General features: G+C 45.8%; 1 protein-coding gene across 4 annotated transcripts in view; it reads left to right on the forward strand.

Annotated features, from left to right (window-relative positions):
• LRRTM4 (leucine rich repeat transmembrane neuronal 4) overlaps window positions 1–15582 on the forward strand; it is a 281793-nt gene extending 266211 nt beyond the window's left edge. For 2 of the 4 annotated variants that reach the window (XM_062621101.1, XM_062621103.1), the window contains one exon: window positions 14205–14754. In XM_062621101.1, coding sequence (XP_062477085.1) covers window positions 14205–14426 — 222 coding nt within the window. In that variant the 3' untranslated portion in view covers window positions 14427–14754. Of the gene's footprint in view, window positions 1–14204 lie in introns of all 4 variants that reach the window. The other 2 variants (XM_062621105.1, XM_062621102.1) reach the window with 2 other exon arrangements.
• The last annotated feature ends 3205 nt before the right edge of the window (window positions 15583–18787 follow it).

Consider the following 18787-nt stretch of genomic DNA (forward strand, 5'->3'; position numbering starts at 1 on the left):
TAATTTTTTTTCCCCTTAGAACTTCATAAAAAATGTTTTAGTTCCCGAGCACAAAGGCGCAGTGAATAACCATTGCAGCGGAGTGCTGTGAGCTTTGATGTCGGAGCGCTTCTGCTTCAGAAGGGCACAGAAGTCTGTCAATGGCACATTCTTCTCCTCCGTGGTAATAGGAAGTCTGCGTGGCATTGTGTTCTATTGTAGGAAGGTTTTGAAGCTGAACTTACTACATACCTGGAGCACAAAAAGGAAAAGGGTAACCATGTCAACCATTGTCCAGCTGGGAACCAGTACTTTGCATTACTATCATTCACCATACCTCATCTTTCTGTGTAGCTTGTTTATATCACGGAGATGAAGGCTCTGAGGCTCTTCCTCAGAGCAGTGAGCACTGTGTCAAGGCAGTGAATAGCTGGTTATAATCACTGTATATACTGGTCTTTCTGCTTTTGTGTTTTGATGCAAGCCCATGTCCTTTATTCCAGGGTAAAGAATAAGGAAGGGAACAGTTACTGGGAAACTAATGGATACTTAAATAACCTTCCCCTGGTTTTGTTTATGTGAGTGGGAAAACACACAGGGCAAAGAAAAAGGCTGTATTCCGTATTTAAAGTGAGGTGGCAAGCAGAGGACTCTGTTTTTCCCAAGGCCCCCATTGTTTGTGTCCCTTCTGTTAAGTGTTGGGATTATTAGTGGATTATAGCAGATGCTGTAAGTGTTGCTGTGATCGCTGCCCTGCTCTGCTGGGCACTGTGTGTGGTCGTACTTAGGGAAGAGCTGATCACCAGAACACTTAGAGCACCTCATAGGGAAGTCCTTTTGGCTGGATAAAGGAGAAACCAGTCGAATTGGATGGAGGTGAAATGAAAGGGGCTGTAGACACAGTATCAGAGTTTCACTTTCCTGAATTGGAAGATCATGTCTAATTCATAGAATCATTGAGTGGTTTGGGGTTTAAGGGACCTTAATGTGCTTCAGTTAACATCTGAGAGCAGTCTTAGAGAACAGAGACTGACTCCTTTTGAGATTAAGCTAAACTGGATCTGCTCTGAGAGTTTATAGGATCAGACCGGAGCTGGTTTGATGTAAATCATAGAATGGTTTGAGCTGGAGAGGACCTTAAATCCTCTCAAATGTGTTTGTTGTGAACGCTGTGTACTCAACACCAGCTCTTGCTCTCAGCGGGTTTGCTCATACTGGGCTGTACAGCTTACAGATAGATACACAGTCACAGTGGCCGCATGATGAGGGAAGTCATTTAGGGATAAAAGATCTGTATTCATGTATTTAGCTTGTGGGAAAATCTGTCCCTCAATCTGTGCATCACTTTCGAGATCTCTTTCTTGTTTGCTGTTTGCTTTTCTCCCACCCTTCATCTGTCATGCCTGTCTGGAGTACAAGCTCTTGAGGGCCAGGGCTCTTACCCAGTGCCTGAGCGTTGGTTGCCACACTGTGGTTGCAGGTCTTGTTGAGGCCTCCAGGCGCTGCAAACAAGGAACAGATTTAGGATGATGAGAGGCTTGGTTATCTCTTCATATTTCTTCTCCTGAACTCTTTCACTATTGTATAGTCGGGGATGAGGTCGTGATACCACCTGCATCTTGCCTTGGGTACTTGTTCTAGGTGTTTGCAACTGGTGTAGATACATCAAAGGGGAAGAGCCCATGCTGAAGGTTGTTAATGGTTGCAGCCCCACGTTCCACCACACCAGCAATGCACCAGAGTGGTAATACACTCCAAAAAAGTTGAATTCTTTGTCTCTTTGTCCCTTTGGACCCACTGGCATTCCCTTTCCCAACAGAACAAGTTTAAATATCCAAGTAGCTGGAAAGCATTTGGCTTACGCTTGGCTGGTCGAGTGCTGAAGCCCGCTCCCTTGATGTAAGCTGCAGGTATTTCTAGCAGCCAGTCCTTTGCTTCCAGAATCCAGGGCACAGGGCAGATCTTAGTTTGCAGCAGGATTCTTTGAACCTGGTTCTTTTCATTTACACTCCATCGCGACTGCTGTGCACAGAAACGGTCCGAGTGGGCAGCAACTACTTCTGCTCATTAATGTTCATTGCATTAGAATAGGGACGAGACTGCTCTGGCTTGTCTAAACGCCAGTCTGTATTAGGCAGCAGGCTCCGAAGTCCATGTCCTCTGCAGCCCTCTCCTGGCCAGATTCAATAGTGCTCGGCTGCACAGGGAAGGAGCTTGATTTCTCTTTGCTTCTTGCTTCCCAGAGCCAGTCTCAGGCTGCCGCTCACATTTCCACATCCCAATCTGTTTGCCGGTAATTACAGCTCTGGCTCTTCCAGCTGACAGCTGTTTCCAAGGGGACAGGGGTGATCTTGACACTGAGCAGTCCCAGAGCTCTTCCATCCTGGACCCGGGGCTGGAGCAGCTCTGTTGGTGCTTAGAAATGGGACAGAGTGAGGAAGACGTGCTGATGCCCATCTCCGCAGAGCAAAGGCAGCTTGGAGCATCTGGCCTTTCTACTTCTGAGCCATTTGACCGTGTAGTTTCTGTGCCAGTTCTCAGCAGGTTGACCACTAAACCCTGTTTTCTGGTGTTTCAGTGTTTTTCCTGGGTAGTTGCTGCACTCTCCTTACACGTTTGACAGCGGCTGCTTTGAGGATTTAGCGTGTGGTTTTGGGGGGGGGGGTTGGCTGGTTTTCTGCTGTCATGCAGGCATTCCTGTCTGCTTTAAAAGCAATGACTTTTGCTCAATAATTATTGCCATTGTTTTTGCTTTCATGAAGTAATTGAATTGATCTGCTGGGCTTTGTGGCATCAAAGATTGCTAAGGCAAGATTTTCTAACTCATCTTTCTTCCAGTTTTCTCGAGGATTTTGAGTACGTCTTAGCTGATTATTTCCCTGCCTATTAAAACTTGCCCAGAGGAATGAAAAAGTCATTTGTTTTCTGTATAGCATTAAAAAATAATGTCATCATTGTGCAGTGCCCTTGCCTGCAATGCTGGACAGTCTTGCATTAATTCTCTGCTTGCTTCCCTCTGCTATACAGCGATTCTGTAGGTGACTGAAGCATGACCCCACGTTTGGTGTTTATTCTCTAACACTGTTCTCTATTGAGTCCTTGCCCTGCTTTCTCCCCTTTGCCATGCCAGGAGCCCGTTCAGACGATGCTGCTGTTGCATCCCTCCTTTGCATGTCATAGGTGGGCAGTGGCAGCGTGTGCTTGCCCTGTCACGGAAAGGAGAGGCTTTAGGAATACAGTGAGTTGTTGTAATTCACAGCCAAGGGTCTCGAGGCTTTCTCTGAGTTTAATTAAAGTGCCTATATTGCTCTGCAGCATCTTGTTTTGACACAGGTAGGTGGGAGGGAGCTCTGTAGCCATACCTACTAGTAATACATTTATAGCTAGGTAGGCTGGGAGCCTCTGAGGGTCAGGTAGAGAGATTTTCCTCAGAGCTGATGGGCTGAACGTGCTCTCCCATCACAGTCTGTGGGTTCAGTGACAGCAGAGCTGGGAAGAGAGCTGAGTGTTTGTTCCCCATCACGCCTAAGCCACGCTGTGTCCCATTCCAGCCATTCCACCCTGTCTTCTGACTTCAAGCTGCTGCCTTCAAGGAACCCTGGCACCAGCCTTGGTACCCGGCAGCGTGTCACCCACAACTGGGCACATTCCTGCTTATTTCATCATCCTCATCCCTGGATTATTTTCTCTCCCACAGCCTAAAATAGTCGTTTCCCTCCAGCTCAGCCCTATGCTACCTTAACTTATGGTGCTGCAAGAGGCAGAGACTGATGCTCACCCTTTCAGGGAAGATGGTGCTTATGTAAATCCTCACCCCAACATGAGTCATCTCTCAGCACCTTTTGGGGGTTGCAGCTTCCTCTTGGTGTAGGCGCGCGGCTCCCGTCAGCGTTAATGGGAGTGACATCCGCACATCAGGAGCCGTCCCTTCTGCTCCTGGATTAATGCTCTCACCACTCTGTTTGTGCCACCTGTATGTCAGCGCACACTGATTCCTCTGCTAGGAGACAGGGGAGGCAATTAGAATCTTGTGATTTCTCATGAACAGAACCCTGCTGAGACATTCAGTACAATAGGAGCTCCCTCCCGTGTCCAGGAGGGTCTGTGGTGCCAGCAGTTTCTTTCATCTCTCCCATGGGAGTGAATTTATCTCACTGTTTTCTCAGGTGAAATGAGTAATTCCCAAAACTTGTGCTCAGTTTACAGTTGTGATGCTCTGCTGGCTCCTCTGCTTTCAGTGTATGTCGTTCCATATCAACAGGTCTGGGTGTCGATGGCCTGATGTAACCATCTGATCCCCAGATCAGGTGAAACAGTAGCGTGAGCATCTGATTTCTTCATGTTTTCTTCTCTTTGGCACCCAGTTTCTGTAAAGAAGGACCCCTTCAAATTGCCTTGAGCTGACTGAAACATAAATCAAATTATCTGCTCTCTTAAGCCAATGCCATAATGCTGAGCATTGAATTTTTAATGATGACAGAGGAGGAGGACTCTGTCATGTTACAGCTTGTTGGGGATGCAGGGGCTGGATACTACCTGCATATTTGATATTGCCATGTTAAAGGGAATTAGTGCCGATTATGAATGTGGCTCTAAGCATTTTGTTACTCAAATAGTGGGTTGAGACTGGCCTCTGACTCCAGACAGAACCTTCTGGGTGTAGTTTAACTGGATAACAGAGAAGCAAAAGCTTCCATTTCTTTTATCAGCCTGATGAGACACCCCAGATCCCTTTCTCCTAGCACTGGTGTGGGTTTTAAGCATAAGCCATCACGTTGCCTTGTTTATCCCTACTCATGTCTTAAGGACAGCGCATTGTGCAATTTGAGTCACATTTCTCCAGCTTTAGGCAGTACATTTTTGGTCTCTTGATGTACAGAATCCATGCACAACTTTAAATAGTATTCAAAAACCTTTAAAGAAGCCCTCGAGTTCTTTTGCTATAAACTTTAGGCAGATCGAATGAAAAGGCAGTGTTTTAATATGAGACAAAGACTTATTTCACTCATTCGCCATTGCCTTCATTTGTCACTGTGGCAGCAACGTTATCAGATGATCATATTAAATATGTACTTATTTATTGTAATGGCTGGAGCAGGTTGTCATCGTCATGATTACAGCTCTGCCTTTTCTCTTATTGTCATCCTTCCTTTTCCCAAGTGCTGCACTGGACCTGGAGGCTGGGAGGATGCTTCAGACTCTTAAATACATCACAGGTCCAGCTCTGTAGCACTTGGGGCCTGAAATGCCAGCAATTCAGAAAGCTAACTGAAGCTGGGAGTGTTGGAGGTCAGGAGAATGCCCTGTGGGAGTTATTACTGGATTGCTGATCTATGCTCAACTCTTTCTTCTTGATCCCTTGGAGACTTGGCTAGGTGGACCTTTGCCTTGTCCTGAGAGGTTAAGTACAACCGATCCTCCCTTTGCAGCTCTTGGTGCAATTCACAGGGAGCAGAAATTCCTGGGGGGAATAGAGCTTTTTAAAGTGGCTAAATGCAAGCCGACTTGCCTTAAAATAGACTCTATGTTTTGAAGGTACATCTGTGTAGACACCCAAAAGGATTCTTTTGCATCTAGGTAAGTAACTACTACAATGTACTGCATCACTTTTGAAGAACTAATCTGTCTCTATGCAATGTAAAAACATTTTTGAACCACCAGGCTTCTCTCCCTATTGAATTCTATAGGAAATTATCCTAATAGCACTGGAAGCAATATTAATGGCTTTCCAATTAGATATCTGGATAGTTTGTTTATTTTATTGGCCTTCCAAGGCGGAAAATCGAAGGTTACCGTGGATCTCACTTGAAGTTTTCCATCAGTGGGGCCTTTTTGTCAGGAGCCAGATACTCCATAACAACCACATAAAGCAATTTAGAGGAAATATTTTGCCCAAGGAACAATAACAAGCCTTACAAGGCTTTTCTTCTTTCTCAGGGTTTCCTTTAGGGAAACCTTTTCATTTCCTGATTGAAAGATCAAATCGGCCCATAGAGGGAGCAGAGGAGTGTGCATGATACTTCTCCTGATCTCTGGAAAAACACTCTTGGTTAAACAGCCCATGGAGAGGTTCCTCTTTAAAGGGAAAGGTATTTGTGTGATGGGGTAGAAGGATTAGGAAGTTATCTGTAGGGATGGACAGGAAAGCTTAAAATCCACTTCATAGTGTCAGTGGAAGTGACAGGGTGATGTTGTATCGGGGTTTAAACCATGAAATACTCTCTGCAAGGATGAATAAATCATCAATTCCTGTCTTTATAGGATAGCCTCTGTTGCTTATGGACGGTTTAAAAAAGTTGGGGAATATTTTATTGCCACATCAGAAATTAATAGATACGCTCTAATTATCTTTGTTTTATATGAAATCAATCAATTTTGCAGAGTATTATGTAGCCCCATCTATCCAAAAGTTGCCTATTAACATGACATAATTTATTGGGTTAATATGCTTATAATCATATCTGACACAATGATGTTTGTTTAATTTCTCTAGTTATTAATTATCAGTTAACTTTTTATGAGCTATAAATAGACCTCTAATAGGACGCGCAGGAGGAGCTGATGGCTGCGCTGCCGTCTGCCCTCTGTCTCCTCTCTGCTGCTTCTCCTCATCTGTCAGGCTAACACCCCTGCTCTGACAGTCCGTGTCAATTTTGGGATCCCATTTCTCCAGCTAGAAGCACAAGAATTGAGGGAGGTTAATGACCCATCTGTCAGTCATTTGTAGTAGTTCGGCTCCAGATTTCCACTGATACCCTTTTTTTTTCCAGGACAAGGTGTGAGATCTGCCAACCACAACCTTTTATCTCCAGCTTAATGTTTGGTAAAGAATCATAGAGTCATCATCTTGCTACGAATGGTGTCTTTGCTGTCACTAACAGGAAGAAAAGGCTTCCATTCCGTGCATTGAAGAAGCTGTCCTGTGCCCAACCCTGACATCCTTCTGAAGACTTCAGGCTTGGTTCTAAAGACCTTGATTTAGTGCTCAGATCTGGTCAGGAGAGCAGTCTTTACCCTGGCCTCTCACTGCTTGGTTTGGGTAGGAAGCTGCAGGGTGCTAAATGCACTCTCTGGTTTGGTCAAAAGCATATTCGTCAGTGTCTGCAGGACTCTGCATTAGCCACAGTTCCAACTGGACTGGTAGGATCCAAGTCTAAGTGGATGTAGGGTGCTCGTAAGACCAGTTTGTAGCACTGTTGTGGTGGATGTAAGCATAAGATAATGTAAAATGCTTCAGAGAAGTGAATCAGCAGAGGTAATGTGCTTTAACTAGAAGACAAGCTTACTTTGTACAGCACTGTCACTTTAGAGCATACATGCACCTTTGCGTGTGTGTACAAGAGTGCAAGAGATTAGGAGCTATCCCTGTAGGACACCAGCCCTCTGTGGATGCTTAGAAGTATGTCCTCAATTTCTTGGAGAAGGGAAGGCTCCTGTATGTAAAGGGGGCAGCTTGGAGCAAGCTGCTCTAGTGGAAGGTGTCCCTCCCCATGGCAGGGGGTTGGAGCTGGATGAGCTTTAAGGTCCCATCCAACCCAGACCAGTCTGTGATAAGGAGCTGGGGGTTCCTGTCGTGTCACTAAGGATTCTGGGGCTGTGGGCTCAGTACCGTGCAATGCGGGACCTTCACCTAGAGACTAAAGATTCCTTCTCATTTCCCTCCTCACCATGGGGGAGTGCTTAGACCATTAATCTGAGTGGGTAGGAAGTAGCTGGAGGAGGCAAGTGGTTTCTGTCTGGAGTGGGAAGGAAATTGAACGTGAAATTGCAGGAGCTTGATTGTGGGAATTGCACCTACAATTCAAACTACCAAAAGACTCTTGCTCCGTGCCTCATGCCTTATGTAGGCACACCAACCTCAGGCAGATCCCAGCAGATCTGTAGCTCTTGGAGAACCTGAGCTGATTAAAGATTGTGAAGACCTTCACATGAGAAACAGGCATGAGATGTCTCACAGACAGCCTCAGTAACCACCTCACCCCACCTCGGAACTGAGCCCTCTGAGCTACAATAGATGAGATTTGGATTCTTTTGTCAGTATGGGAATTACCTTAGGAAGTGAGTTTAGGCCTGTTCTAAAAACCAGCCAGTCCCTTTTGTGTTTGCTCCCATTGGAAACAGAAGCAAACAGGTACCCATTCATATTCCAGAGCTACCTTCAATGTCCTTTCTAGTGGGTCTAATAGGAAGTGTATGGCTGGGCCTTCTCCTGAACGGGAATGTTTTTGTGAGCTGACTCCAAAGGGATGTTCCAGAGTTGTGAACCGTGATTTTTCAGCAGTGTGCAATCCACTGACATAGTTTAAGCCAGCTCTATCTGCTAATGTGCTTGAGCCATCCACCTCGAATGTGAAGCTGTGCTTCGCTAATCGTAAAGCTGGGATAGTTTATCTTGCTAATTTTTACTCTAAATTATGGTAGGCTTTAAAATGAACTCTGAATTTGATTTATCAACAGCTATGATGCTAATTCAGCAATGAGGCCATGGTGTTCTGAGACTAAATATTAGCACTAATGAGAAAAGATAGCTTCTATGTTTTGTAACTCTTGAGTTTCTACTATGAATGGACAACTTCTAAAGTTGTAATTTCATCATTTAATCATTAACTAGGCAGATACTTACACATGAATCAGTTTACCTGGGTTATAAAGTGTCAACAAATGTGAAAGCAGATCATGTTCAACTGCCTGAGTTTATTCATGCTTCAGTTTTGGTTTTCGGAAGGGAAAGGTGTCTCCTGCAGGACAGGGGTGGTTGTCAGATTGCATTTTCCACCCGGATGAATGGAGCATGTCTTCAGGTTTAAAAACAGAGGGCTCTTTCTCTTTGAAAACGGGATCGACAGAATGGAAGACCTATGAAGTGCAGTGTTTAAACAGTGACTGTATGAAGCCAAAGTGCCCAGACTGAGAGAACAGAGAAAGTCTGGTTCTGGGAACATCCATCACTTCTATTGCCAGGCTCTAGGCTTTAGGTTCTTGCCAAAGCAGTCACTTGTTTAAGGATCCTGTGACAGTTTATGCCCTAAAACCATTCTCCTTTCAGGGAAGAAGATACAGCACACTCCATCCCACCACATCCATACCCCCAGCAACCGTGCTGGGATTGTCAGTCCTGCCTTACGTTATATTCCTGTCCCCTTGCTGATGGTTCTGGTAGTGAGTCACTGAGACCATTCATGTTTCTCAAGACAGCTTCCTTCTCTGCAGGGTGATGAATGGTGAGAGATCCTTCTTCAAAATGGAGCATAAAGAAAAAAGCAGTAATATTTCCAGCGTGAAACAGATCTGTTTGGAAAACCTGTGTTTCCAAAAGGTGGTGTAGCAGTTTACCAGGAAATTATTCCAACTGGGACTGCCGGTGATCAGATCTCGCAACAGACTGAGGGAGGCAGAAAGTTCCTCTCTGATCCTCACCTGATCTTCACTACACTGAGTCTGTGGTGAGCACAGAAGAAAGTACTGAAGCAGGAGTTGCAGTGGGAAGAGCTTGGCATTCTGGTAAAGGCTCTTGGCATTACTTGATAGAGAACTGCCTTACCTTAGAGTTCATATCAGGGCTGAATTTCAGGTTGGCTGAAGCATCCTGTTAGGAATCAGGGAAGGAATTATGGGTGTATGAGGGTGTTTAACATCCTGTGAGAGGTGGTAGAGAATGGTATTTTAAATAAGGTCACCTGATGCTCACTTAGGCCCCAGTCCAAATAGTCTCTAAGAGATCACTGCATTCACTGGCTATAAGGTGAGGTTACATCTTTACTGATGTGTATTCCAAGAATAAGGATTTTTGTAGCTGTTTTGATAAAACTCCAGGCTTTAGTGCTGCAGCAGGAGTCCAGGATGAATCCTGAGCACTGACATCTTATAGAGAACTTTCTCTTCTATCAGAAATTGATAGAATAAGTCAGTAAATTCACCTGCCAAGGCAGGGCTTGGAGCAGCCTGCTCAGGGGGTTGGAACTGGATGAGCTTTACGGTCCCTTCCAACCCAAACCAGTCTGGGATAGGAAAGAAAGAGTTTTATATCTGTGCTGTTTCCATGTAAGCAACTCTTTATCTTCATTTACAATTGAACTTAGTCCAGAACTAAACTTAAAGAGAGCTGTAGCACAAGTGGCTGTGGTGAGTGGCAGCGTGGAGGAGGCTGGAGGATCCCTGTTCTGCTCCTGGCTCTGCCTTTCATTTGCTGGCAGGTAATTTTCAGCCTTACTTCCATTTTCCAGCTAGTGAAAAACATGCCTTCCATGGCAAAGGCCCTGAGATAGAGGTGACACAATCCCAGAGGCTGTATTTGTTTGCTGAGGTATTTAGGGACCTGCCTGCATTTTCTTCACTCTCCTCTGCTTTGTCGTCTCTTGGAGACCGTAGGAGCTGAAAGATCCTGGCTTAGGTTACAGTTGTGTTGGTTTAGTCCCTGCACAAACAGCCCTTGCCTCAACCAGCTCTACTCTCTAAGGGCAAGCAGGGACAGGACTTAATCTTCTCATTTTCCAGCTCATAAAATGGCTTCTCCAAGGTCACATCTCAGTATCTCGGGTATTAGTTCCATAGCTATAATGAAACTAGAAGCTGCTTCAGATCCTGGAGTAAAAAGACATATAAAATTAACTTTCAGTATCTTAGGTAGTCTTAAATATGTTTTGTTGATCTCTGAATCAGAAGAAATCCGATTAGTACCAGCTTTGTTTAATGAGCAAAGGCATCAGTACTTGCCATCCTTCTGTCTTGTGCCAGTCTGGTGGCACAAACGTGCCCCCATCTGCAGCAGTCTGCATCTACAGTCGAGGCTGTGTCCTGAAAGAGCTTTTGTGGGCTTAGGTTTGAGGTAGGGTCCCTTCACTGTACATGAAAATGATCCCTCGTGTCTTTCTGAAACCCATAGACTGGTTTTGGTTGGAAGGGACCTTAAAGCTCATCCAGTTCCAGTCTTGTGTCAGGGAAGGAAAGGACACTTCATTCTGTGGGACTGTCCTCTGGGAGCCTTTCACTGCCATCAGGAAGGTTCTGTTTTGTTGCATGTTTTCTGTGGTTGTTACCTCGACTCTGGAGCCAATGCAAGAGCTAACCTGGGGGGTGCTGGTGGCGTTTCTTAACCCAGTTTTACTGGAGGTACCTTAAGGATTATGGCTCTTACAGTCATTTGACATGATTAGGGTGACGTGGTCTAGTGTGAGGTGTCCCTGCCCATGGCAGGAGGTTGGAAGAGGATGCTCCTAAGGTCCTTTCCAACCCAAACCAGTCTGTGATTCTGTGATTGTTGTTTTACTTCCCTTGGTGGGATCTAGCACTGAAAAGAGGAAGAGTCATACAAGGGCCAGGCCTGAAAATGGGGAGCAGCAAACCCATTGCTGGCCTTCATTACCCTAGAAATGTTTTCTACACATTAACCTGCAGCTTTTTCATTCCCTCGTTGCCCAGTACACCTATGTTGTGTTTTACACCTTTCTCTCCACCCACAGGGCACAGAGACCCTTCCTAATGTGATTCAGGCATACACAAACCTGATTTTGAAGTGAAAGCAAGCTATATAAAACCACAGAGAAACAGCTGGAAAGGAAGCGTGTTCATCCCCTGTTACAGGGATGCTGTTGAGATCCTGATCCTTCTGACTCCTGTATGGAGAAAGGGAGAAAACAAGCAAACAGTGCTGCACCCAGGTTAATGTCCTGTGGATTATTGCTGTAAAGCTGGGACCTCAATCTCTCAGCTCTCCAGAACACAAATGGTCCTTGGCTTTTATAGAAGCATAAAGAGCTGCCTTAAAGGCTGAGGACAAATCCAGGCCCTGATAGGCATTGGCGTAGATAGCCCTGTATCCAGAGGGAGTCACAGTTTCTTACTGTGGCTGAATTTGATCCACAAGTGAACACAGTTGTCCCATCAAATTCTGGCCAGCAGCTTGTCTTCGGCATCCTTGCCTTTCAGCTGTCACGTAAAACAACATTTGCAGCTGAATTCCATCCAGTGGAACAGTTTTGGAGTCTCTCCAGTATTCTGCAGAGAAGCAGAGGGAGGAATTGAGCTGCTGAGAGGATCCAAATGCAGGAGGAACTCTAACCCTGCAAAGCTTACAGTTAGTCTTAATGCCCTTGCTTTTTCGTACCTGTTTGAGCCAAGCGTGCCTGCACTCTGTCCTGCTCTTGCGAAACCCCCCTGCAGCACTGTGTGCAGTTCTGGTGTCCTCAACATCATAAGGACATGGAGCTGTTGGAGCAAGTCCAGGGGAGGCCACGAGGATGCTCAGGGGCTGGAGCAGCTCCCGTATGGAGCCAGGCTGAGAACATTGGGGCTGGAGAAGAGAAGCTGCGTGGAGACCTCAGAGCAGCTTCCAGTGTCTGAAGGGGGCTACAAGGATGCTGGAGAGGGGCTCTTCATCAGGGACTGGAGGGATAGGACAAGGGGTGATGGGTTCAGACTGAAACTGGGGATGTTCAGGTTGGAGATAAGGCAGAAGCTCTTCCCTGTGAGGGTGCTGAGGTGCTGGCACAGGGTGCCCAGAGAAGCTTTGGCTGCCCCATCCCTGGCGGTGTTCAAGGCCAGGTTGGAAAGAACATTTGGTGACCTGGTCTGGTGTGAGGCCCCCCTGCCCATGGCAGCAGGTTGGAACTGGATGATCTTAAGGTCCTTTTCAACCCAAACCAGTCTGTGATTCCATGCCCTGCAATGGAAGCTTGTGATAAATTAGCTCTGTAGTCTTCTCTTAAAGTTGGGCATGGAAAATAAAAAGGCATTTGTTAGAAGATTGAATTATGTGTAGGATATCTGCAGCTCTAATGAGCTTAGGCTTTCTGTGTTACAATAAACTCTTGCCTGTATCTCCTGCAGTGTGTTTTTATCCCTAAGAGCATATTTCTTGCTATTTGATCAGCTCCTCTCTTGCAGATGATAAAATTATCTGCAAAGATTTGTAGCTGATGCTGGGCCATAAATAATATTTAGCTGCAGGATTAACATTTGCAGGCATAGATCATTTATGGGAAAGGGAGAAGGCTGGGGGGGGAGGCTGGCAGTTTCTGAGTATTTCCATGAAGCAGAGAGATGGGATTCAGGATAGAGCTCAGCTACGTGACCATTTCACAAGGTGTGCATCTGCTCAGCGCTGTTGAGCTGCTTTGATAGTGTTTATCTGGGGGAGGTTGTAAGAGAAAGACCTGAGGAGATGGTGACCTGGGGCAGGCAGCTTGGTCATAGAGAGACAAACACGTGTTCAGCTGGGCTGGAAGCTCCGTGTGCTGGCAGCTGGGTTCCCCAGTGCTCTGACATGCTCAGGCTGGGCTGGGATCTCTGGAAATGCTCAGCCCCTTTCAGGGCACTGGAGGAAGGGCCAGTTTTTAACAGGTTTGTATTGCAAGGACAAGGGGTACGGGGGTGGTGGGGTTAAACCTGAACAGGGGAAGTTTGGGTTAGATAGAAGGAAGAAGCTCTTCCGTGTGAAGGTGCTGAGGCGCTGGCACAGGTTGCCCAGAGAAGCTGTGGCTGCCTCATCCCTGGCAGTGTTCAAGGCCAGGATGGATGAAGCCTTGGGCAGCATGGTCTATGGTGAGGTGTCCCTGCCCATAGCAGGGCATTGGAACTGGATCATCTTACAGTCCTTTCAACTTAAACCAACCTATGGCTCTACCAGCAGCTTCCAGTTCACCTTTCAGAGCCGGATTGTCCAAAACAGGCCGGAATTCAGCACTCAGGACTGCTTTGAGAGTCTGTCCACAAGCACAGTTGCTGAAATGGATAGAGCAGTCCCCTCTAACCTGACTTCAGACAGCAAATCACAGAATCACAGACTGGTTTGTATTGTAAGGGCCCTTAAAGCTTATCTAGTTCCAACACCCTGCCACAGGCAGGGACACCTTCCACTAGAATAGCTTGCTTCAAGCCCCTGTGGTCCAGCCTGGCCTTGAACACTGCCAGGGATGGGGCAGCCACAGCTTCTCTAGGCAGAAGGGGCAGAAGGAGGCTGTGGTCACTGCAGGCTTGCAGCAGATACAAGGTCCATCCTCAAGTGGGGATCCACTGGCTAACACAGATGTAGGCAGTCCTGTTCAAGAGGGATGTGCGTGGGCCTCAGCCAACCTAGAAGCCTCAAAGGTTTATCTGGGTGTGATGAGTGTGGATGTGCTGAGCACCCAGGTGGTTTGAGGCTGTGCTGTGATAGATGCTGTACAAATGCATGCCTGAGCACCTCATTTACAGCTTTCTCTTTCTTGATCTCTGTTTCTCTGGTGCAGGTTCCTCACCACATGAAGACTTTACCCTACTACAGTTACGACCAGCCGGTGATCGGATACTGCCAAGCTCATAAGCCTCTCCATGTAAATAAGGGCTACGATGCCATGTCCCGGGAGCAGGCTGAGACAACCAACCTGGAACTCAGTCGAGACCACAGCTTCATAGCTACAATCGCGCGTTCGGCTGCTCCAGCCATTTACATTGAGAGAATACCAAACTAACAGTGGAGACAAGCTCTTCAGGGGCAGAGTGGGAGTTCTTTTGAGGGGACTTTTCGTCTCGGAAGAGACCAGGGCAAGACACTCAAATCTACCATTCCAGTTACAAATGTTCCAACAGAGACAAAGGGAAGGGGCTAAAGCAACCTCCGCAGACTGTGCAAGCGCGACCTTGCAGGACCCACTGAGAACTTCAGGATTTTCTTTGCTTTAAACTTTCAAACAGATTCCTCAATGTAAATATTAAAGAGAGATTGTCAAGTTCTTATTAAAACAAAACAGAGAAAAAAAAAATAGATTTCACTCTAGCTACATAAAGGGATGGATTTAAGAGTTTTGTTTGTATATTTGATTTTTCTACATTGCACGGTTCCAGGGAAGGAGAACCACAGGTAAAAACAAAAGGGGAGGGCGAGGGCTTGGGTAGGGTGGGTCAACCATGGTCCCTTCTTCAGTGGTTATTACTCGACAAAGATCTGTCTCATATTTTTTGTTCTTTTTAAAGCAACAACAGATAAATCTCTATTTTCTGGTTTTTCTTTTGGGGCTTTGGTTTCTTTTTGGTTGGTTCGGGGGTGTTTTTTTTTAGTGGTCAAGCACTAATACTTCAACCTTCAGACATGGGCATTAAGGCTTATGTTGAACCAAAAGGACATTGGCAATTGATGCAGCAGAAACAAAGAAACTTGGGTGCATGTACATTTAAGACACAGGCTGTACACTATGGAGGGTGCTTTTGATTTTGCCTATCTTCATTGTGCTTCATTGTTGACACTATAATTCCTTTTCGGGCTCTAAAAAAATAAGAGGGGAAAACATGGAACGGAATAACGACTCCTATTTCCAGTCCAGCGGTGCTTGTGGAGCAAAATTAATGGACATTGGGGAACCAAAACGGAAGTGCTGTGCTTGGAATGGATCAGAAGGAAAAATCTTTTAAAGCAAAAAGAGTATTTGGTGCAACTCACTGGCTGACGCCATTTCTAAACCACAGGAGAATGTGTAACATTGGGTTTTGGTTTTTTTAATTAATTATTATGATCAGTTAGTTTTTGTGTAGTTTTTATCAATAAAATGACAACAACAACAACAAAAGTGGTGGAAAAAAAAAAAAACAAAAAATAAACATATGATTTTGTGGTTGGGACACCACAGCCAAGCTACTGTTTGAATGGTTTCTCTGCTTGTGTGACCCGGTGGCTCTGTGGCCAAGGGGTGCAGTGCTTTGTCCTGCTTCACCTCCAGCCTGGCTCTTAGGAGGAGCTCTGAGGTGTAAGAAGCTCAATTTCTTTGGTTTACTTAGGAAATATAAGGTGTGGTTTCATCAGAACAGAGGGCTGGAGCAGCTCTGCTCTGGAGCCAGGCTGAGAGAGCTGGGCTGGGGCAGCCTGGAGAAGAGAAGGCTCCTGAAGGGGAGACCTGAGAGCAGCTCCAGTGCCTGAAGGGGCTGCAGGAAAGCTGGAGAGGGGCTTGGGACAAGGGCCTGTAGGGCCAGGCCAAGGGGAATGGCTTGAACCTCCCCGAGGGGAGACTGAGATGAGCTCTTAGGCAGAAGCTCTTCCCTGTGAGGGTGCTGAGGCGCTGGCACAGGGTGCCCAGAGAAGCTGTGGCTGCCCCATCCCTGGCAGTGTTCAAGGCCAGGTTGGACACAGGGGCTTGGAGCAAGCTGCTCCAGTGGAAGGGGTCCCTGCCCGTGGCAGGGGTTGGAGCTGGATGAGCCTTAAGCTCCCTTCCAACATAAACCACTCTGTGTCTGTATGATACGGGCTTGTGGAAGGGGAAGAGAGAGAAGAAACCTTCTTTATTATCGAAGTTTGTTGTTTCTTCCCTCAGAAGTCAGGCTTTTCAGATGCAAACCCCATGCTGAAGCTAAAGCAGTTCAGATTACAACATAAGCTGTAAGTTTTGAACTGGAGGCTGAGTAATACAACTGCAGGGTTTAGGATGTAATGAATTTTGTGATAGTTTCAGGTATTTATAGTGGGTGTTTTTATGAGAAATACACTTGGCCACAAGGTAAGGGCTTAATGAATTTCTGGAAGTGCTGAGTCTTGTTTCACATCTGTGATATGATATTGTTTTCTGTGTTTCCTTGCCTGAAAAACTTACCTCTTTTTCTCTGAAAGGAAGGATATGTCTGGATGTACCCATTCTGTGTGCTAGGCAGCTTGCAGGGAAACCGGGACGTGCAAAGTCAACTTGATGCATCAAAGGTAACATATTTAGAGCTCAGCGTTAGACAGGAAATGAAAAGAAAATGGAATGAAGGGCTCGGTGATGAGTTTACTGCCGGCTCTGTTAGACATGAGGGTATCTGTCAGCTTTAGCTGTGCTACAGATGGAGGGAGAAAGCTGCTTGAAGCACTGGTTTCCTTCAAATTGAGTTTAAAACATTGACCCGCAGCCTATTGAGCTGAAACTGGAAGAACTCCCATCGATTCCTGTTAGCTCCGTATCAGCAGCAAGCCACATTTCCATGAGCATCACAAGCATAATGGCATTCCCATGCTCCTAAAAGGTGTGGATGGTGGCATTTTATTGCAAGGGTCATTAAAGACAGTTGTCTGATTCTGGTTTTACGAGGGCAGTTATGTATCTGCCAACCTGATACCAGTAAAATCAGAGAAGGAATTGCAAGCAGGAATATTTATTGTCTTTTAATATGTATTTTCCTTAAACCCTCAGCTGCTGAGGTCATGTGAATAGTGGAGAATACCTGTGTGATTGCTAATTCCAGTTGTAATCTGCATGAATGCAGCTTTCCCCCAGGCTTGTGAAAAATGAACTTTGCAGCTCCTCAAAGGGAAGGTAAAATGAACCAAACTCCATTTTCTCATTTCCTGGGTTCAGAATAACGTTAGCCTTGGTTTGGGGGATGTTTGGAACTGGCACTAGACTCAGATCACAGACTTTCTTTGCCATTAGTGGGAATTGTGCTGCCCAAGGAGAACAAATACATGATTGGGTGCAAAGTCTCCTGGATCAGTTCATGCTCCTGCCTGAAACATTGCTGGGTTTCTGCTCTTTATACATTGATGCCAGTTTGGGCAAGAACCCCATTACTTTTCTTTGTGTTCTTGACAGTTAAGGGGGTAATGTTCCAAGAATGGTTTGAAGGCATGAAGTTATACCTTGCTTAAGTGCTAAATGTCATGACGAGCAAAATACTTACGTGTGGATTGCTTTAGATCAAAGCAGAAGTCACTGCAGCATGAGCTGAGCTACCTGACCTAATGTGGGTTGTGAACAAGCTCAAAGGGCTCTATAGGAGCCCATCTGGGACTCTGGATCTTACACAAATTGAAATCTAAGCTACAATAGCTGCAATTAAAGCCAAGGCAATTTGATTAAGAACTTGCTCTTCAGCTGTGATACAAAAGCCCAAGACTGTCAAGTGTTGCTCTCCACTCTGTTCTTACGAGTTTCATACTTGGTTTTTGTTTTTAAAGTGTCAGTTCCTGGAATCCTGTGATTGTATTACAACTTCAGCTTGAAAATATGTCCCAGCTCTTCATAGGGAAGGTCTTTCTACTCCTCTTCATAGGGAAGTGGCTGCTGTGAAAGAGAGGATGGAGCAACCCACCACATGTCCAGGTAAGACCCAAGAAATACCTTTTTGCAATGTCCCTATTGATTCCTCTCCTTGCAAACAGCAGCCAGGGCTCACTGCTGAGTGTTTGCTTGTGGTGGCATCTTCGTGGTCATGGCACAGTGAGCACCAAGCACCCCGAGCACTGCTGTGAGAGCTCACACTTGTGCTGTATCCAGACAAGCAACAGACTGAGCCTGACCTTCAAACCAAAGCTGATGAACTTTGCGTTGTGTAAAAGACAACTGATGGGACCAAATAACAGGTTCTGGAAGCCTCTGGGGGAGGAAAATTGCCTGCTGCCTGTCTCTCTAGCTAATAATTACATTCCAAATATCAGTGGGACACTGAAATCACAGTGTCCTGGTAATGCTGGGGGTATGATCTGCAACCATGGCAGAGAAGCCTGTAAAAGCAATCTGCCACTTGGAGAGCTGGCAATATTTTGCTCTGAGATTCAGAAATCTTTTGGAATAAGCTGTCCTTTCCCATAATGAATTGAAAGGGTTCTGAAGATTGATAAACACAGTTTCAGCTTGACTCCCCACCGGAAAAACAGTCCCTGAAGGAATTTGGCACATTGTTCAGGGGAAATCTAGTGCTTTTATAGGTATTATTAAGCTGCATGAAGATTTAAGAGCCTAATGTACTGTGTTATTAATTTTTAGGAGTGTTTTTTGCAGTTTGGGCTCCTTTAAATGTCACTAGTCACTTTTTTAAACCTATATCAAGGAAAGGGGGGGGGGTGTGAGAAGGCTGTAAGTCCATCAAGCTG

This window comes from Pezoporus occidentalis, unplaced genomic scaffold (assembly GCF_034315485.1).
Source record: "Pezoporus occidentalis ecotype Australia unplaced genomic scaffold, CSIRO_AGI_Poc_V1 ctg228, whole genome shotgun sequence".
NCBI lineage: Eukaryota > Metazoa > Chordata > Aves > Psittaciformes > Psittacidae > Pezoporus > Pezoporus occidentalis.